At 37.3% G+C, this 22,898-nt stretch overlaps 1 protein-coding gene across 2 annotated transcripts in view; it reads left to right on the top strand.

Moving 5' to 3' along the window:
• The window catches only part of LOC125241102 (proton-coupled amino acid transporter-like protein CG1139), a 39,276-nt gene that overhangs the window by 12,964 nt on the left and 3,414 nt on the right, over positions 1-22,898 (top strand). For both annotated transcript variants that reach the window (XM_048149417.1, XM_048149419.1), the window contains exons 2-5: positions 3,459-3,537; positions 14,517-14,636; positions 15,328-15,478; positions 15,814-16,023. In XM_048149417.1, the coding sequence (XP_048005374.1) occupies positions 3,467-3,537; positions 14,517-14,636; positions 15,328-15,478; positions 15,814-16,023 (552 nt within the window). In that variant the 5' untranslated portion in view covers positions 3,459-3,466. The remainder of the gene's footprint in view (positions 1-3,458; positions 3,538-14,516; positions 14,637-15,327; positions 15,479-15,813; positions 16,024-22,898) is intronic.

Here is a 22,898-nt window from a genome sequence, read left to right as displayed (position 1 = left end):
CGTTAATTTACATACTGTATTTTTCATTGCAATATTTTATTAAGATTTGCTTACTTATAAGATGCTTAATAGACTGCACCAGAAGGGTGGATAGGATATATTATGTTTCGAGCGTGTGTATGTCTGTACTCTGTATGTTCAGGCAGGCAATCATGATCGCGCGATAAATTATATAACATCAGGACGTCCCTTTCGCACTATTTGTAAGTGCGATAGGGATTTTATCGTTTATTGCGCGATCATGCCATCGGTGCTGATGCTAGCAAAACTGCTTGTGAACTTGCTGTAATTTACTTTGACACATCATTATTCGCGCGACAGAGAATAAATCCATACTAATATTATAAATGGAAAAGTGTGTGTGTCTGTTTGTTTATCCGTCTTTCACGGCAAAACGGAGCGATGAATTGACGTGATTTTTAAAATGGAGATAGTTGAAGGGATGGAGATGACATAGGCTCCTTTTTGTCTATTTCTAACGCGAGCGAAGCCGCGTGCAAAAGCTAGTACAGTATAATTATACACGGTGACATTTAATCGGTAATCAAATAAAAAATACAGTGTAATTTATTGCCTTTGCGTCACGTGACTATTCCCATGTCTTTGAATTTTCTATGATAGTTAGCTTCGTCGCTTCCTCTGTTCCTACTCGTAAAACGAATATGTAGTAGATAAAAAAGTCTCAAATATGTAATTGTAATTTAATGACATAGGATTATCATTATCACCTATAACGACCTATTTTACTTGAGTACGGCACAGATAAATACGGAAGTACTAATATTAAGGTTCATTAAGCCGGTTTATTTCCTCTAGGCTGTCGAGTCCTCGCGGGAACGTGCTCTAAATGGCTGAGATAAGTGGAAGTTTCCTCAATTTTACCACACTAGAACAATGTTTGACGTAACAATGACAACAGACTCCATTCCGCGGATACTTAAGCTCTGCCTACGTATATATGCCTACTCAGATGGTCAGTGTCACTACCATCTCAATTTTGGCACAGAATATAAATAATAGTACTTACATACGGAAAGGACGTTTTCTCTATGTAAGTTCTGGGTCGAATTGTCTTGTTCCTTTCTAATGCATGGTACTATCACTATCCCTTTCGACTATTTAGGGTTGTCAAAATCACGAAATTATCTAATCTATCGTAGCACACGCAAAGGGACGTCAAGATGTAGGTACCAACACGTAGCAAAGCCGAACGTAGCCGGAATTGCCATTGCCAGAGGAGTGTGTCCAACCACAAATTTTCGTTAGGTACAGTCAGCAGCATTAATTGCTCCAAGATTATGGTTTTAAATTATGTCACAATAGAAGTTTTTTTTTTAGTTTATTCAGAAACCAAACAGTCACATAAACACGTTACATATTAGCAATACAAAAATGTACCGCAAGAAAAGAAAACAATAACAAAAGACCTGGAGGTTCATAATTGTAAAAAGATGGGTACATTACATATATTGGTCATTATGTATAATGCCCGGGCAAAATTCAGCTATTCGCTCTGCTACATATATTATGTTACTAGCGACCCGCCCCGGCTTCGCACGGGTACTATACCTACATGTAAACCTTCCTCTATAATCACTCTATCTATTTAAAAAAACCGCATCAAAATCCGTTGCGTAGTTTTAAAGATTTAAGCATACATAGGGACATAGGGACAAAGAAAGCGACTTTGTTTTATACTATGTAGTGATTACTTTTTCCGCTCACTAGCTCGGAAACACGTGTTTTGTCCTTTAATACCAGCGGGTAAAAACGCATTTTATCCACTAGTGGGTAAAGTAATTTGACCTTGAATAAAGTCAAATTAACTGCTTTAAAATTGATAAAAGTAGGTGAATCTAGTAATAAAGATGATTTACCGCCTGTGGAACTACTGGAAGCAGTGATAAACGCATTTTTTGCGTTGTAGTTTCCTCGCTGTAGTGAGGGGAAAAGTTTTGTGTTACACTCGGGTGCAAATGTATATTACTTCTCGTGTGTTAAAAAACTCGCAAGTTCAGGATTCTATTCTCGAACCACTCGCTTCGCTCGTGGTTCAACTATAGAATCCTTTCATTTGCTCGTTTTTCAATTCCACACTCGGCGTTAAAATACAACTTTGCCCCCTTGTATAACAAATAACTATTTTGCCCTACTGAAGATGGGCATTATGTATAATGCCCGATTTATCACTTGGTCCATAACATTTATAATAGTCTTAATTTTATTATTCTGTTATTATGTTCACATTAGCTGCATAAATACCTTTTACATACTTGACGAAGAATAACATCGATAGGCTGCGCGGGTTTTGCGAATTTTAGATTTTAACTATTACGAACAGATTTGTCAGTAATAATAAAATTAGCTTGAGAGTTGTTTGGCAGCTGTGATAATATTAGCGCTATGATGCTTTCAATTTCCTCAATAAATGACTAGTTTTTAACTACAACTGTAGTCAATCATAAAAACCGGTGTAAAGGATAATATCCTGACATATAAAAGGTATTTAGGTAAATAAAAATCCCATCAAAAACATAAATGTGAAATGAGAGCCAAGTTCAATAATATTATGATATATACCTTAGTTGTTTACTTCAACGAAAAAAGAAGTGAAATCTAAATGGGTGCCAAGTTCAGTGGTCAGTCCTGATTTTTTTTTATAACAGCAAAAAATACTTTTATTATGGGACCAATGCCGAAGTAGTAAGCCCCAGTTGAACTAAACATGTTTTTACTGAACATATCACTTTTCTAAATTGATAAAAATTTACCAATTTCTGTTTTTTTTCTGTGTTTTCACCTAATTATCTATCTTCATGCCAAATTTTACGTTCTGGGTGATCTGGAACTGGGTTAGAGTTTATGTCTATAGGTATCTAATAAAAATGACGATTTTTGGGCGTTATTATCTAAACAACCGTTTGATATGTGTTGTGTTTATGAAATTTGGAGCACATATTATATGTATCTCGCAAGTGTCAATATATAAGCCAAATTTGACACGTTTATGTAAAATAGTTTTTGAGTTATGAGGGAGTCAAAGGTGGCTCCAAATGGTTCGTGTAATATTACAAACGGTGCTGCTCGCCAGTTCTTTTACTTGAACTTGGCTTGACACGCTGCCGCGTGTCTAGATAAAAGAACTTTTTTACTTGACTTTAGATGCACCGTCACAATAGACAACGCATTTGCCCGCACCTGCGCCCTGTGCCTATTGACTTACGGGGTACTCCAGGGATTGTAGCCAAGAGTACAATCGTTGTCGCTCCGCAGCGTATCGTAGTTATCTCACTCCCTCTGTCGCTCTTTCCTATTGGCATTGGCACGACAGAGCCAGTTGCGATGGTTCGACAGGCCCTGAACTTACTACCAAGTGCAGAATCGACTTCATTTGTTTTAACTAAGTAAATCATGCTTTAATACTGGTAAAGAACTAATTAAACTTTGTTTTGTTTTAGAATTAAAAATGAAGAAAGCAGAAAAAGTAAATATAAGCGCCATCAGTGGAAGTGTCGTGTCTGTTAATCAAGATGGAAGGTAAGATTAGTTTTTTAACAACTGGCTTGGTTTTATGATCGGACACTCTATATATCCATCGGTATTCTATCTACCTGCCTTCCCCAGAAATTGAGTCCTTTGTCATTGTTCTACTCTAAACATAAAGGTAAAACATACTTACAAGAAGACGCTACTAGTAGATTTTAATAAGATTGATAAGGTACATAGGTATAATACCGACAATACATTGCTACGTGGAATTTTCATTTTGAGCTTTACGTCTAAAGTGTGTTTTTAGGGTTCCGTACCAAAAAGGTACAAAAGGAACCCTTATGGCGACGCTCTGTCTGTCTGTCTGTCACATTTCTAAATATTTCGAGAACTACTTATGCTATCGACTTGAAATTTGGAATATTTATGAACATGGTGAACCTCTACAATCTGAAAGTATTATTTTTTTAACCCTTAAATGCATGAATTTTTCTTTTAACGAGATATTAATATATGTAATAGACAATAGTTTTCTGACTCTGGGAAAAATAATAAAATAGTACATTACGATACAAGTGCGTAAAAAAGGAAGTTCGAAACGAGTGGCGATAAATTAAAACACGACCGAAGGGAGTGTTTTAAATCGACACGAGTTACGAATTTCCTTTTCGCACGTGTATCGTACGACGTTTTTCAGTACAGATGAGCCTCCGAAGTTTCGAACTGGCACATAATGAACCACTTCTCGCACTAGTGCGTAAAAAAACAACATCTGTACTGAAAAAAATATTTAAGATCGATTTTTATACTAAATCAGTGCTAGAAGTTAAATAGGCCAAATCTTATTTATATAAATATATCGTAATTGGTAAACTTTATTAAAAAAAATTACTACTATTAAGTATTTGTGAAACCTTTATGATAAAATGTTTTTTTAAACATAAACTAATTACTAACTCCGAAAAAATCAGCCTAAATCACATACTAAAAATCGCCATCGTCCTGTTTTTTCACACTTTTCCGCCATTTCATCTTAATCCTTAAATAATAAATAGTAAATCATTATATTATTTAATTTATTTAATTGTATAATAAATAATAATAAATAATGAATAATAATTAAGCAATAAATGTGATTTTGGATAGCTACATATCGAGCCACGGCCACGGGCCATCAAATATATGATGCATATATACATCACCATGCATTTAAGGGTTAAATTTATTAATATTAATTATAAAAAATGGCCAAAATGAAAGGGGGGCAAACTATAAATGTCAAGTTACTAGGTCAAGTGGGGTATCGTTAGAAAGAACTCAAACTCTACATACCAAAACTATTTTTTATAATTTTTTGTTGTGGAAAAAAATCGTTTTTTGAAGGAAAATGTAAAAAAAATACCGCCCCCCCCCTTATCTCCGAAGTTTACCAACAAAAATTTATGACATTTTTACCAAATATGGCTATTATAATAAATATTACAGGAAAACTAAATCGTACACGTATCTTGAAACCTTTTTTTTTATTTATAAAAAACTTCAGTCTTTCATTTTCAATACCTGCTTTCAAATAGAGGAAAAATGAATTGAATCGGTTCATGCAATAAATAATTATCCCATAAAAATCATCTTCCATACTTTAAGCTCGCGCACATTAGTTTACTTAATTTGCCGGTAGATGTCGCTGTACGTTGAGCGCTCATTTCCTACATCGCGTTTTTCCTGATACATTATAATGGGGTCGGGTCAGGATCAGGAGCGTCCTGACGACAATGTTGTAACGTAAAGTTGAAGTCGAATTGTCTTGATTTTCTTTGGACGTTGTTTAGTAATAAAATTGTATACCTATTAAATATTACTTGTTACTTATGTGGGAAATTGAGTCTTGAGGGACTTAGTCAAGTCTGTAGAGTTATATGAATTAGCATTTGATGATTCAACTATTGAAAGTTTGTACGGAACCCTCGGTGGGCGAGTCTGACTCGCACTTGGCCGGTTTTTTATTTTCCCAATACATACTTTAATTAATTCAGCATTATATACAAAAACGATACCAATTTTAGCCTACAAGAGAACGTTTGATCCCCCTTTCCTAAAACTGTACATCCAAAATCTTCATGACGGGAAGGTCTTCTTAACTCCATCCGTGAGACCTAAAGACCAATCCTCTTGCCAAAGATTTTTTTTGTTTACGAAACGCCCTATTTCGCGAGCTATAAGTAGGATTATTAACTAATTCAACTATAAATTGAATCATTTATCATACATACATATTTAGATACATATTTATTCAACCAGAACATTCATGTTTTGTGATTTTTATAATTAAGAAATAAAAAAATATATCCCCGTTAAAAAATTGTACCTAACCGTCCATACCAAGCGTAAACTTTATATTCTTTAATTATTTGTTTATGTTTTGGTTTTACCAGATTTCGCAAACCAAAACCTTTAAAAATAGTTTAGCAATGCTCGCCCACGTATACTGTTCGGTGTGAGGCAAGCCCCGCGCGACCTTCATCGATTACCAAACACCTCGTCCCAAAGCAGGTGCTGATATATACAATACATACATATGTGCTGCCGTTCTCGAGTAAAACGTATCATTGTCCCTTAGTGGGTTTTCACATTATCCGATGCGACCGACGGTCGTCGTGTAGAACCGATATCCCATACACTAAAGCCGCCGTCTTTGATTTTTGCCTTTGCAATTCTTCCGACATTCGACATCGGATCGGATAGTGTGAAAACACACTTAGGCACTAGGTAGTGCTTTCTCACATTATCCGATCCTTAGGACCGATCTTCTTCTTCTTATTTAAGAGCTATGTAGCTCTTGTCAGTGGAGTATGCGTCATATTTTCCTATTCTCCGCTTTCCTCTTTAGTTCTTGATACAACATGACACCGGCCTTCTCCTTGAGCTGGCCAGCAAAACTCTTCCTGGGTCTTCCTCGACCTCTTCTTCCTTTTACCTTTCCTTCAAGGATATTTTTAAAGATTGTCGTATCAAGTGACCAATCTTTTGCCTCTTCTGGTTTCTATTTCTTTCATCAGTCTTCTCTTTTCTGCGATACCGTATACATTAAAGGCGTCACCTGTGACGTACGCCTTTGACATCCGTCCTACATCCGATATTGGATCGGACAATCACAAAACGCTCTAAGGCTCTAACAAGTAATTAGTATAAAGATGCGAGCAAATTTCATCCTTATGAAAAGCGACATTGTGCTTACCTTTTACTTGAAAACTTCACATATATATACAGTGTGTTACCATCATACGGGCATTTAAAATGATAATAGAATGTTCCAGTAGCAATCGTTTGTGTATATCATATCAGCAAATCATAGTTATTTAAACTAACTGCATAAATAATTTTTCAAAATCCGCACATTCAATGTACTGCGTGCAATTCGTAATTGTCATTACTCGCATCATCGCTAATACGAGCTGTCATTGCCCTTACTTGACAAGTGACTGTGCTATACATTGCTGGCAATTATATTTTTGTTTGAAAATTTATAACAACACATTTTTAAAAAACTTTTTCTACTTGTCGACTGTAATCTGTCAATTAGGGCACCACAGACTAAACTATAAGTGCTAACTTTTCAGTGTTGGATACTCTATGGCAGTTCCGACTCAATTATAATAAGATCATTATAGTTGACTTTAGTTAACTGTAATAATTTCAAAAATAGAACTTCATACCATTTCTATACTAATTTGCGATACCTGGCAAATTTCCTGCATCTGAAACACATTTTTTTTATCTGTCGCGTTATCGGCCAATCAGAGACGGTTATTACAAACAATTGGTTGCTAGGTAATTCGATGTTGATACAACGGTGAACAATTCTATTAACATTAATTGTAACTTGCATGAATGATGATATTTCCGTCCATTGATGATGAAGATGATGACTCGTAGAAAAAGTATTGTATACAATAGTGATATAATTAAGCTTTTCACTCTCGTACCGTACTATTAGGCCACTCAACAAGCTTCGTGGCCTAAACATGGTACTCGACTGAAAAGCTTTGTATTATATCACGATTGTATAAAATACTATTATTAAGTTAAGGGCATGGTTAACTTAAATAAATATGTCACATTATGATCCTTTAAAAGAAGCACGCTTGCTGGTAACACACTGTACCTATACATTATACTTTTCCAATCGGCCTTCATGCACCCAATTTAACTCGCATGATTATCAACGGCACCCCGTATCAAATACAGCATGATATGTAAACATAAAAGTAGATTGCATAATGTTTTACAAATACATTATGCATATGCAGTTGTATGCCTAATCTGTGAATTAATCAATCAGGAAGCACTTTGCGGAAGTCAAAGTAAATAATTTAGATAGTAAAAAAAACTATCGTTAATTATAAATACAAATAAAACCTGTCTGAAGGTATTTTAAGCTTAATTTCATAATTATATTAACACGCTTTTATGGTCATATTCATAATAAGTATTATAGTCATGTTCAGATATTTTGTGCGTGCAACTCTGTAGATGAAACTGAACGCGACTGTACCTATTTGTTAAATGTAGGTATATCTCGGACGGTCTTCGACCAAAAGTTTGACCTAAAGGACAGTAAATGTTTAATTAATTTTTCCCCTCACTAGCTCGGAAACACGTGTTTTGTCCTTTAATACCAGCGGGTAAAAACGCATTTTATCCACTAGTGGGTAAAGTAATTTGACCTTGAATAAAGTCAATTTAACTGCTTTAAAATTGTTAAAAGTAGGTGAATCTAGTAATAAAGATGATTTACCACCTGTGGAACTACTGGAAGCAGTGATAAACGCATTTTTTGCGTTGTAGTTTCCTCGCTATAGTGAGGGGAAAAGTTTTGTGTTACACTCGGGTGCAAATGTATTTTACTTCTCGTGTGTTAAAAAACTCGCAAGTTCAGGATTCTATTCTCGAACCACTCGCTTCGCTCGTGGTTCAACTATAGAATCCTTCCACTTGCTCGTTTTTCAATTCCACACTCGGCGTTAAAATACAACTTTGCCCCCTTGTATAACAAATAACTATTGGAAATCAATAGGTAGTTTTCCTTTCCTAAATTTTTTTTTTCTGGGATTCACTTGTTCAATAATATTGCACGATGCGAGATGGTAGTAGTAGATTAGTCCAATATAAATACTTATAATGGACACCTCGCATAAGTATTGATTTGGCGGAAAAGTGTTATGTATAAAGTTTTAAGAAATTTTTAAGTACAAGCAAACTTTTCAAAATTAGAGGTGCTTTTGTTTAATGGTTATTAGAGAACATACATATATAAATATGCACCCGAGAATATGTGCTCAAGCGCCAAATTGTATGTGTACAAAGGTCAAAGATTGTTATAAAAGACAAATTAACGTCAGGATCACCCACAATACAAAGCAAAGTTATTACCCAATAAAGTGACTCTCATGCATGGGCAATCTCAATGAATAACAGCTACTTATTCGTCATCTGTTGCAATATGGTATTATTGTTACTTAGAGGATCTGTAACACACTTTCACTTTTAACTTTGGAATCCCCCAATTTGGCCCAACAGCGAGCCAGTCGACTTTGGGCCACAACAGATAGCACTCCTCTGCAAAAATGGTAAGAGCTTTTCGGATACAAAAACGTGTGTTCATTTCGCGCGGTCGAACTTACTCCTTAAAATTATTTGTATTTTGTAGAGACCTGCGACCCTAACATTACTTCTGTGCTGCGTCATGGCTACAGTGAATGCGGAGGTACAAGAAACTAAGGACTTGGAATTAGAGAATCCAGATGACTTGGGGAGAGGACATCGTAGGCGAAAAAAGCCTCAAAATACCGGGCCATGTGGAAGCGGTTTCGGGAGGACTTTTGGATTTCAAGACTATACGTATATATCGGCACCCGTAATGAACTATTTTTTCGGATGTGGAGTAGCCCCCGTGCCAATAGCGCCCATAGCTCCGTACCCTCAGCTGCCGGTGGCCGCGCCCTTCCCCGTGCAGATCGGAGTGAGCCAGTCGCAGCACCACGGCGGTCACCACGGCGGTCACCACGGCGGGCACCACGGCGGGCACCACGGACACGGACATTTCGGGGGACATAATCAAGGAGGACAGTTCGCAGGAAATTTTCCCTCTGGCTACGGCCAAAACCAACCCTTTTACGGTCCAGGAGCATTTCAACAGCCAAGCCGACCCCTACAAAACGTAGTCTCTGCTGCGGCTTCAGGTTTCGGCAATGTCTTGGCAGACTACATCAACCGCCCCAGAAAAACCCAAAAGCATATCAATAGACAAGTGAATCAGTTTTTAAAACCAATATATAACCTGTTTTAAGAATTGTTAGTTCTTAGCGCCAAGGTGAAGTGCATCCAAAACAATTCAACAAACTGTATTGATATCGTGTTCTATTTAATTTCGTTTCCATTTAATCGAATGTTAACAATGAGTACCTGATGATAGTAATGATGATTAGAGTAAGTACCTACCGACAAGTGCACTCATAATTGCATAAAAGTGAATGATAGAATCTACCGCTGTGTACAGTCAGCATCAAATATTCTGAGTGTCTTTATTTTTATGGTAACACAAGTGTACCAATTACAATCTATTTGTCGCTTTGTCTGTCACAGTAGGTACTCACAGTATATTGGATGCTGACTCTACCTACATACTAGTATAAATGATGCATATCTCGATATATACAAGGAGTCTAGGAAATATTTTTTTATCTTATCTACCATTCCATAAGTTGCATGAGTAAGTAGTTAGTTTTTAAATATCAAGAAAACGAGTTATCGGTGTTAACTCTCCTTTTTCTCTACACGCTATTTTGCGCACAGTATGAGCTCCTTGACGCGTTTAAAATACTTCAACAGCAATTAAGTATATGACTGTAATAAAATAAAATAGTCATGGCTTGAAAAGAAAACATAAACATCAAAGTGTAAAATGTTAAATAAACAAACACAATTTAATGCTTCAATTAGTCTCAATCTATTCAGAAATGATCAAACGACAATATAAAATAGTTAAAATAAAAACAACGATAAATATACATATAAGAACTGAGTGGTATCTCAAATCGATTACACTCAATTAGGTAAGTTTTTGTAACATCGAGATCGGTAAAGCCGTTTTCAAGAACTGATATTCAATGTAATTGAAAGGAAATGTTGCTCGCTTAGTATAGTAAATATAATTATTTTTTAATTACCTATCTAATATATACCTCATAATCTCATAAGTAGATAATGTTAATTAATTATACTCGAAATCTACATTAGGTATCTACTTATAACATATGCAAAAATAAAATATTTGTGTGTATTTTATTTATGCACATACGTGATCAGTGATCACATATTTGCTTTAAATAGATATAAATTTAGTTTTAAGAATTTATTGAAATAAATGTTTTAACAATTATTCTAGCCTTTCTCTCAGCATCTAGTGAATACCTATAATAATAAATTAATAATTATATACTCGACTGTTGTTACCATTCCATGCACTTGAAACCGCAACTGTGTCAACAACTATTTATTGTTTGAAGGTGTTTTATAAAGGCAATGCGAATTTAAACTAAAAACAACATAGGTATTAAAGGAATCGTGTTGTTTTGGTGTAAGTACAATCGAGATCCATTTTTGGCATTTTTTTTGGTCGCGAACTAAGTTTTTAAAACGATTAGGACACTGGCAGGTAATTCTAATTTCTGTACAAATTGCTGTAATGCTAAAGTAAGGAAGGGGACATCCTTACTTTTGCATTTATGACCTACATACTTATTTTATGAATAAATATCAAGGTCACAAATAATAATTAAACCAGTCAGAAATTGTTTGAGACTACTTTTGTCCTTCTCCAGTTTCTCCACCTCGTTTGGCTTCTTTTGCGTTGCGATGTATTTATTTACTTAGATTTTGTAGTCATGTATATTTGCATCATGTGTAAGCGAATTTACACAAATCTAATTGATCGAACAAATCTTGTATATACAGTTATACTTATAGATCATAACGATTTAGCTGAAATTTGTTATATTGGGGGTTTTTGGGGATGAAAGTCGATCTAGGTCCCGAGAAACGTGAAATTTTCGAGTTTTCGAACTCTGAGCGAAGCTCGGTCGCCCAGGTACTGAATTCAAAATAAGCTTATACAACAGTATACTTATACTTACATATTATGTATTATGTATAAGTATTAACTACATATCTAATAGTTATTTGTTATACAAGGGGGCAAAGTTGTATTTTAACGCCGAGTGTGCAATTGAAAAACGAGCAAGTGAAAGGATTCTATAGTTGAACCACGAGCGAAGCGAGTCTGAACTTGCGAGTTTTTTAACACACGAGAAGTAAAATACATTTGCACCCGAGTGTAACACAAAACTTTTCCCCTCACTATAGCGAGGAAACTACAACGCAAAAAATGCGTTTATCACTGCTTCCAGTAGTTCCACAGGTGGTAAATCATCTTTATTACTAGATATACCTACTTTTATAAAGTTTAAAGCAGTTAATTTGACTTTATTCAAGGTCAAATTACTTTACCCACTAGTGGATAAAATGCATTTTTACCCGCTGGTATTAAAGGACAAAACACGTGTTTCCGAGCTAGTGAAGGGAAAATATATAAAAGAAGAAGCTGACTGACTGACTGACTGACTGACATATCAACGCACAGCCGAAAACGCTGGTCCAAGAGATTTCAAATTTAGCACGTAGGTTCCTTATATAGTGTAGAGGAGCACTAAGAAAGGATTTTCCAAAATTTACCTCTTAAGGGGGTCAAATGGGGGTTCAAAGTTTGTATGGGGAAACAAGATTAGTTTGACTATTTTATTCGAAACTTCACAGGAAGATTCCTTAAGACATATGACTGAATACGTGTTTCAGGTTTTTTGAAAATTTAACCCCTAAAAGGGTGAAAAGGGGGTGATAAAGTAAAAAAATCAATATGGGTATCGTTATTATGGTTTATCGGGACGCTGATCACGATAAATACAACGTTTTTAAAATCTAACGAGGCGGAAGTGAAATACCTTCTCCCCTGTTGTGGTGCAGTGGGGTTTAAATATCAAAAAAATATATAAAAGAAGATATTGACTGACTGACTGACATATCAACACACAGCCGAAACCGCTGGTTCTAGAGATTTCAAATTTAGCACGTAGGTTCCTTATATAGTGTAGAGGAGCACTAAGAAAGGATTTTCCAAAATTCACCTCCTAAGGGGGTCAAATGGGGATTCAAAGTTTGTATGGGAAACAAGATTAGTTTGACTATTTTATTCGAAACTTCACAGGAAGATTCCTTAAGACATATGACTGAATACGTGTTTCAGGTTTTTTGAAAATTTAATAAGGGGGTGATAAAGTCAACAAATCAATATGGGTATCGTTTTTATGGTTTATCGGGTCGCTGATCACGATAAATACAACGTTTTTAAAATCTAACGAGGCGTTCACCTCCTTCAGTTTTTGACAAAGTTCACCTCAGGGACAGGGACAGGGAGCATGATAATTTGACAGGGGGGACAAGGACAGGGGGACAGGGCCAGGGACAGGGACAGGGACAGGGACAGGGACAGGGACAGGGACAGGGACAGGGACGGGATAGAGTTAGGGATAGGGATAGGGATTGGGATTGGGGGTAGGGATAGGGATAGGGATAGATATAGGGATCGGGATCGGGATCGGGATAGGGATAGGGAAAGGGATAGGGAGAGGGAGAGGGAGAGGGATAGGGAGAGGGATAGGGATAGGGATAGGGATAGGGATAGGGATAGGGATAGGGATAGGGATAGGGATACGGATACGGATACGGATACGGATACGGATACGGATACGGATACGGATAGGGATAGGGATAGGGATAGAAATAGGGATAAAAATAGGGGACGGGGACGGGGATAGGGATAGGGGAGGGACGGGGACAGGGACGGGGACGGGGACGGGACAAAGATAGAGATAGGGACAAGAAAGATAGGGATAGAGAGAGGGATAAGAATATGGATTGGGGTCGGAATAATCGGTCGGCAATCGATATCTAGGCAGTGTAAAATGCAGGTGGCTCAGTGGGAAGGGATTAGTAAGTAGGCATCGGCGAGTATCCTGCATCCGTAATAACTATTACATTCAATGTGCTGTAAGAAGATCGTTGTTTTGCTTGCCTTTTATATGTTTACGTTTGCAATAAGTATAAGCAAAATGGAAAAAAATGTAAGCGATATTGCAAGGAAGTACTTTTTACCCTACCAACCATAGCGTCGAGATACTGGCTATGTGGGTTGTATGAAGTTTCCCCAGTATAAATATTTATATAGGTAAAATACATACATATTCGTACCTACTACCTACGCTGTGGTCGCTGTGTAACAATTCTACAATCATTGCACGAATTTCTTTAAAAACAATAGTAATATGTGTAAGGTACAGTCAGCCAAAACCGGACCGTACAGCAAATAGATCAGTTACAATGGCCCCCCAGTCGCGAATTGCCCCGCTTTACCTTAATCGAAATAATCGCGGACAGATGTACCTACAAAGAAACCTACGGATTCAAATGAAAATCTTATTTTTTGTAAACGTTTCAATAAGAATATTTTTATTACGCGGGCGAAGCCGCGGGTAAAAGCTAGTTATGTATAAGTGGATTGAATGTTAAAAAGTGCAGTCAATAGCAAGAAATATCATAGATACAAAAAATGCTAAACCGGCAATTTACTGCCTTGGTAAGACATGAACTAACGGCATCTGGGTCGATACTCCTGCACTCTGCCATTTGAGCCACCAAGACCTCATCCACTGTTAGCAAAACTTTCTACCAATACGTCAATGAGACCTGTTTAAGTCCCACCCCCACCAAACGTCACGCCTGTAACTTTCTGCTAAAATAAAAAATATATATACTCTCTCCAAAATATATCAGTTAAGAATTTTACATCCTCATTTGAGGGTACCTACCCTAGTTTGAAATTGAAAAATAAGTAAGCTTTATTGAATGACTCACAGGATTCCGTCCGAGGGGTATGGCGTGTTTCAGTCGCGGGAGGCCATCATTCCACTGGAGAAGTCGCAACTGGAACTTGAGAATGAGAAGTCAGAACCGCATCAGGTCACCCACCCCACATCGTAAGTTTTCTTATAACTAAATCGGTAAAGTAAAAATCTTCATAAGTCGACATATTTTTTTGGAATGTGAATTTAGAACAAATATCAAGTCTAGCTAGGCTTACGGTTTTAGATTAAGCCCACATTTTGCTAACCTAACCAGCAAAATATTTCACTATACAAGAACATCTTACCAATGTCACCTTGTTGTACCATATTTCCTTCAAATCAAGAATTTATTTATTTATATATTCAGTTTTGTTCGGCCCATGAAAACTCCATGTATTTTTGATGATGAAACTTCAATGATAATTGATGAGACCATGACAAACAATACTTTAAAACTATGTATAGTCTGTCACTAGAAAAAAGCGGCAAAAAAATGAAGACACGAGGAGATAGCTTCCTATAGATAGAACATTTGAATTTGGGCTCGGTGCAGTTTCGCACTACGACCGATCCGAATCTGTAAAAATAAGATCCGCCATAGCTGTAAAACTATTTGTATGGTACTTTACACACTACATCCGATCTCCGTCATCCGATTTATTTCCGTCATTCTTCGGATCTAGTGATTAAACTACCATACCATACCTACAAAGAGGTAGTTCTACTGCTATGACGGATCTTATTTTCACGGATTCTGATTTTACGTCGTGCGAGACAGCTCTCAGAGCTATTAACGGCACGGGTATGTGAATGTGCTGTGCAGTTACCTGGACACGATGCTGCACATCTTCCGGGGCAACATCGGGTCGGGGCTGCTGGCCATGGGCGATGCCTTCAAGAACGGCGGCATCCTGTTCGCGCCCGTCATGACGGCCGTCCTCGGCGTCATTTGTGTGCACGCGCAACATCTGTTGGTAAGTTGTGAATTTCGTTACCAAATGAGTAATTCATTTAATTTGAGAAGACGACTACAGTCGATAGATACTACACATAGGAAGCAAATTAGCAAACCAACCACCTGGTGCTAAGTGATATATGTAGAATGAGCCCTGCGCAACAGAGAAGGTGTTGTATTTGCGTTGCCGGCATTTAACATCAAGATTTTTTTCTTGAAATTTGAAGATGTTATTAGGCCTGGCTGAAATTCTACATGTGATAAATCATTAGATTGTAGAAGCAGATATATTAGATTGTAAATATAGCAAGAAGTAAAGTGAAATTAACGATACGTAACGTATATTTTTTATAGCTCAATTGTTCAGAAGAGATGCATCGCCAAACAAAAAGAGAGAAAGCGCCCAACTTTTCGGAAACAGTGTCTCTGGTGTTTGAAACCGGGCCCCCGCGGTTGCGGCCACTCGCACCCGTCATGAAGGTGCTGGTCGACACATTCCTGTGCGTCACGCAGCTCGGCTTCTGCTGCGTCTACATCGTCTTTATTGCCAATAATGTTAAAATTGTAAGTAACACTTCCTTAATACCTTTAAGAAGTGGACGCGTGATATCTCTTTTCATCCAACGTACAAGTCATGTTCCTGTCTGCATAAAACGAGAAGAAACAGTGTCTCTGGTGTTCGAAACCGGGCCCCCGCGGTTGCGGCCGCTCGCACCTGTCATGAAAGTTTCTGGTCGACACGTTCCTGTGCGTCACGCAGCTCGGCTTCTGCTGCGTCTACGTCGTCTTTATTGCCAATAATGTTAAAATTGTAAGTAACACTTCCTTAATACCTTTAAGAAGTGGACGCGTGATATCTCTTTTCATCCAACGTACAAGTCATATTCCTGTCTGCATAAAACGAGAAGAAACAGTGTCTCTAGTGTTCGAAACCGAGCCCCCGCGATTACGGCCGCTCGCACCCGTCATGAAGGTTCTGGTCGACACGTTCCTGCGTCACGCAGCTCGGCTTCTGCTGCGTCTACATCGTCTTTATTGCCAATAATTTTAAAATTGTAAGTAACACTTCCTTAATACCTTTAAGAAGTAGACTCATGATATCTCTTTTCATCCAACGTACAAGTCATGTTCCTGTCTGCATAAAACGAGAAGAAACAGTGTCTCTAGTGTTCGAAACCGAGCCCCCGCGGTTACGGCCGCTCGCACCCGTCATGAAGGTTCTGGTCGACACGTTCCTGCGTCACGCAGCTCGGCTTCTGCTGCGTCTACATCGTCTTTATTGCCAATAATTTTAAAATTGTAAGTAACACTTCCTTAATACCTTTAAGAAGTAGACTCATGATATCTCTTTTCATCCAACGTATAAGTCATGTTCCTGTCTGCATAAAACGAGAAGAAACAGTGTCTCTGGTGTTCGAAACCGGGCCCCCGCGGTTGCGGCCGCTCGCACCCGTCATGAAGGTGCTGGTCGACACGTTCCTGTGCGTCACGCAGCTCGGTTTCTGCTGCGTCTACATCGTCTTTATTGCCAATAATGTTAAAATTATAAGTTACGCTTTACTTACCCGAGACGTGGACGCGTAATATCGCCTTTTCATACAGCGTACCTACATGTAATTTTTCTCGCTGGATAAAATAAATGACAAAATATTTACCTATCTATGGATTATTATGAACTCATTTTTACATTAAAAATATTAAAATGTCGCTTATAGTTTTACATAAACTGATAAATCATAATTGAGTTTTCATAGAAATTTAACGCTTAATAACGACTCTATTAGGTATAAACTGACAGAGATTAAATTTTCTTAATAACTTGTGCTAATTGTGTACCTACACAATTTTCCGAAATGCCTCGTAACTTTGGCTTCCTACCTACTCGACATTTGTGTACAATCGTCACAAACACTCGTCGGGTAAAAAGCCAACCTCACATACTTAATTGTATCATAAATAACTATTTTGTAATGCCAATAACCAGATAAGAAAACGGGGACACCGTTTGCATGGAAAAGCGATCGTCCTCTTTCCTTTTAAGTACGTACAGCTCAGTTTGAATGTCTAAGTACCTACTAACAGTTATTGGTTTAGTAATTTTATAAGTTGATGAATACATGAATATTAATGGGCATGATGTTGATGCAATATGATTTAGTGCCTGACTAAAACTGTATTCTTTGTCAAAACATATCTGAAACACATGTCAATACACATGTCGAAGATAGTACTAAGTGATGTTATACTCAGGCAATTAAATACATGTTGTTATAACCATAAGTTGTGAAACAGAATAATATTGAAACGTTTGCGAAACGTCGCATTGTTATGACTATCTAAATATATAAAAGAAGAAGCTGACTGACTGACTGACTGACTGACTGACTGACTGACTGACTGACTGACTGACTGACATATCAACGCACAGCCGAAACCGCTGGTCCTAGAGATTTCAAATTTGGCATGTAGGTTCCTTATGTAATGTAGAGGAGCACTAAGAAAGGATTTTCCAAAATTCACCTCCTAAGGGGGTCAAATGGGGGTTCAAAGTTTGTATGGGGAAACAAGATTAGTTTGACTATTTTATTCGAAACTTCACAGGAAGATTCCTTAAGACATAATGACTGAATACGTGTTTCAGGTTTTTTGAAAATTTAACCCCTAAAAGGGTGAATCGTTTTTATGGTTTATCGGGTCGCTGATCACGATAAATACAACGTTTTTAAAATATAACGAGGCGGAAGTGAAATACCTTCTCCCCTGTTGTGGTGCAATGGGGTTTAAATATCAAAAATATATATAAAAGAAGATATTGACTGACTGACTGACATATCAACGCACAGCCGAAACCGCTGGCCCTAGAGATTTCAAATTTGGCACGTAGGTTCCTTATGTAGTGTAGAGGAGCACTAAGAAAGGATTTTCCAAAATTCACCTCCTAAGGGGGTCAAATGGGGGTTCAAAGTTTGTATGGGGAAACAAGATTAGTTTAGACTATTTTATTCGAAACTTCACAGGAAGATTCCTTAAGACATATGACTGAATACGTGTTTCAGGTTTTTTGAAAATTTAACCCATAAAAGGGTGAAAAGGGGGTGATAAAGTCAAAAAATCAATATGGGTATCGTTTTTATGGTTTATCGGGTCGCTGATCACGATAAATACAACGTTTTTAAAATCTAACGAGGCGGAAGTGTAATACCTTCTCCCCTGTTGTGGTGCAATGGGGTTTAAATATCAAAAATATATATAAAAGAAGATATTGACTGACTGACTGACATATCAACGCACAGCCGAAACCGCTGGTTCTAGAGATGTCAAATTTGGCACGTAGGTTCCTTATATAGTGTAGAGGAGCACTAAGAAAGGATTTTTTTAAATTCGCCTCCTAAGGGGCTCAAATGGGGGTTCAAAGTTTGTATGGGGAAACAAGATTAGTTTGACTATTTTATACGAAACTTCACAGGAGGATTCCTAAAGACATATGACTAAATACATGTTTCAGGTTTTTTGAAAATTTGACCCCTAAAGGGGTGCAAAGGGGTAAAGCCAAAAACACAATATGGGTATCGTTTTTATGGTTTATCGGGTCGCTGAGCACGATAAATACAACGATTTTAAAATCTAATGAGGTGGAAAAGAAATTTTACCCCCTGTTGTAGTGCAATAGGGTTAAAATATCCAACATCGCCATAAGAGGAGCACTAAGAAAGGATTTTTCAAAGTTCACCTCCTAGCATGATAATTTGACAGGGACAGGGACAGGGACAGGGACAGGGACAGGGACAGGGACAGGGACAGGGACAGGGACAGGGACAGGGACAGGGACAGGGACAGGGACAGGGACAGGGACAGGGACAACTTCACAGGAGGATTCCTAAAGACATATGACTAAATACATGTTTCAGGTTTTTTGAAAATTTGACCCCTAAAGGAGGTAAAGTCAAAAACACAATATGGGTATCGTTTTTATGGTTTATCGGGTCGCTGATCACGATAAATACAACGATTTTAAAATCTAATGAGGTGGAAAAGATATTTTCTCCCCTGTTGTTGTGCAATGGGGTTAAAATATCCAAAATAGCCATAAGTGTAGGTTTAGTTTTTATCTATACTTCTGGTTCAAGATTTCAAATTGACACGGAAGTTCCTTATAGGAAGGATTTTTCAAAGTTCACCTCCTAGCATGATAATTTGACAGGGGCAAGGACAGGGACAGGGACAGGGACGGGGACGGGGACGGGGACGGGGACGGGCACGGGATAGGGTTAGGGATAGGGATAGGGATAGGGATAGGGATAGGGATAGGGATAGGGATAGGGATAGGGATAGGGATAGGGATAGGGATAGGGATAGGGATAGGGATAGGGATAGGGATAGGGATAGGGATAGGAATAGGGATAAAAATAGGGGACGGGGACGGGGATAGGAATAGGGGAGGGACGGGGACAGGGACGGGACGGGGATGGGGACGGGGACAAGGATAGAGATAGGGACGGGGATAAGAATAGGGATTGGGGTCGGAAATTATTCCGGTCGGCAATCGCTATCTAGGCAGTGTAAAATGCAGGTGGCTCAGCGGGAAGGGATTAGTAAGTAGGCATCGGCGACTATCCTGCATCCGTGATAACTATTATATTCAATGTGCTGTAAGAAGATCGTTGTTTGCTTGCCTTTTATATGTTTACATTTGCAATAAGCATAAGCAAAATGGAAAAAATTGTAAGCGATAATGCAAGGAAGTACTTTTTACCCTACCGACCATAGCGTCGAGATACTGGCTATGTGGGTTGTATGAAGTTTCCCCAGTATAAAAATTTATATAGGTAAAATACATACATATTCGTACCTACTACCTACGCTGTGGTCGCTGTGTAACAATTCTACAATCATTGCAAGAATTTCTTTTAAAACAATAGTAATATGTGTAAGGTACAGTCAGCCAAAAAGCAGTGTAAGGTTCTTGGCTGACCGTACAGCAAATAGATCAGTTACAATGGCCCCCCAGTCGAGAATTGCCCCGCTTTACCTTAATCGAAATAATCGCGGACAGATGTACCTACAAAGAATCCTACGGATCCAAATGAAAATCTTATTTTTTTGTAAACGTTTCAATAAGAATACTTTTATTACGCGGGCGAAGCCGCGGGTAAAAGCTAGTTATAGTAATAAGCGTGCGGTATGATTGTTCTCATTTTCACACTTCATTAAGCAATGTCGCAGACCAACAAGTCTTCAAAAAACATCAAAAAATCTTTGTCACGATCAATGTCAATATTTACCACGTCCTCGTAACGTGGTTTGATAGGTGATTAAATTGGAATTAAAATACTATAAAGATATGTAACATTACCTATGTTTTGTTACAACCGCGTAAGGTGCACTAGGGTAATTCCGAAAGTCGTCTAATTTCGAAAGTCACACAAAAATCACCATTATTTCCATCATATCAAGATTCCTGTTTCGGAATTACCAGAGCATTTTTGTCATTCGGAATTACGCTAATGCACGTTACATACTTTTACCCATAAGTATATAAGTATATCCCATCTAATAAATATAAATGTGATATAGGTACTAATTATTACTAGGGCCGGGTAAGATTAAAAATAAATATAGCATACTTAATTTTAGAGACATTAGAGTAGGAGCTCTACTCTAACAGTTTCAATGAGTAGGTAGGTAACTTTTTAGCATAGATAATTCGATAAACCATGACCGAACATGGTTGTTATAAATAGCATTTTGCACAACCTTTGAATAGGATATATGTACTGTCTTTACCAATCATGCTTTTAGAAGTCGTTTTTTACTACACCGCATCTGGTTTCGTCATATCAGATCATTCAAATCCGAGAATAATAAGTTTTTATACAGAAACAAATCAACGCTCTGAGTACTCAATCTACTCATACAGTTTGTAAGGTTATTATATGTTATAATAATTATTTCTAACCAGCTAACTGCTATAAATATTTCTATAAAAATCACAAATTCATCAACTTCTCTTTTATAGACATACCTATAGCCACCTATATATATATATGTAGGGTTCAGATAAGTTTTAATAATTTCGACTCGCCGATATATTTATTTGCCGGAATTAAATAGGAGAACAAAAATATCTATAGGTAGGTACGTAGATAGAATTGAATGTAGGTAAAAAACACCGTGTTTACTTAGAGTCGACTTGTGAAGGCAGGAGATAAAAAATGAATTTTGCCATCAATTTGCATTAATTATCTATTGGAGTGGATTGGTACACGACATGTTTAGCGACTGATTAAACGAAACTAATAAATAACGATTACGAATCTAATACGCAATAGACAGTCGTGTCGTTGCCTAATGATTTATTAGCCTTGACCTGGCGCTTATAGAAAGGAGTGTAAATGAGAGTTTTGTTTTGAATGATTCACGGTTAGTTTCCTGAGACATATTGACCGGGATACAGGCTGTGATTACCTTTCGTGATAATGGTTTTCCGTGCTCATGATGCATATATATACAGTGAAACCTGGATAAGTGAGACTTCAAGGGACAACAAAATTTATCTCACTTAAAGAGGTATTCCACTTATTCAGGGTCTCAGTTAGACAGGCATAATAAAATTTTTGGCTCATTTACAGAGGGTATCACTAATAGAGGCCAGAATAGGGGATATGCCAGTTATAGACGTGATAAAAGGAAAAAAAAAAAAAATAAATAAGGTGTTATGCATATATGTAGTAGTTATTATTTGTTGCATACTACTTAAAAGAAAATGTACTTAAATAGACCTTGCATTTAAATCAAATTTAAGACTTATTCGTATAAGACGTCATGGTGTCTTAGAAATTTTATAGGTAGGTATATTATGAAAATATTTTTATTTTTTATTTTTATGTTACTTATCGAGATTTTAGCTTTAATTACTTAAAATAACCAAGAAAACCCTCAAACTCACTAGAATACGAGGATCAATCACGTAATTTAAAGATAGGCTAAGCATTATTAAAAATATGGAAATAGATTTTCAATAAAGTCCAAGTTACAGAGGTCATAGATTGACTGTATCTCAGGTACAGAGGTCCTATAAAATTCTTAAGAAACAATTAAGTTAATATACATTTGAAATATAGTCTCAGTAACAGAGGTAAAAATGGTAAAATACACACTCTGTCTCACTAATAGAGGGAAATGTGACTATGAAATCGAAGAGGCTGATCTCAGTTATAGAGGTCTGTTTTATCTCACTAATAGAGGTAAATCGGTGCGAAAGTGTCGGGACCGCAGCTTGGGTCCCAACTAAAGAGGTTTCTCACTTATCCAGGTCCCACTTAACCAGGTTTCACTGTACATATTTACATGGGTCCAAATATGGGGAGCTCGACAATGTCCCGGTCAAGATACCTAAGACTAACGAAGTGTGAATGATTATGATTATGCAACTCACGGAA

Source organism: Leguminivora glycinivorella, chromosome Z (genome assembly GCF_023078275.1).
Source record: "Leguminivora glycinivorella isolate SPB_JAAS2020 chromosome Z, LegGlyc_1.1, whole genome shotgun sequence".
Taxonomy (NCBI): Eukaryota; Metazoa; Arthropoda; class Insecta; order Lepidoptera; family Tortricidae; genus Leguminivora; species Leguminivora glycinivorella.
Note: the sequence above shows the minus strand (reverse complement) of the source record. Positions and strands in the feature narration are given on the sequence as shown.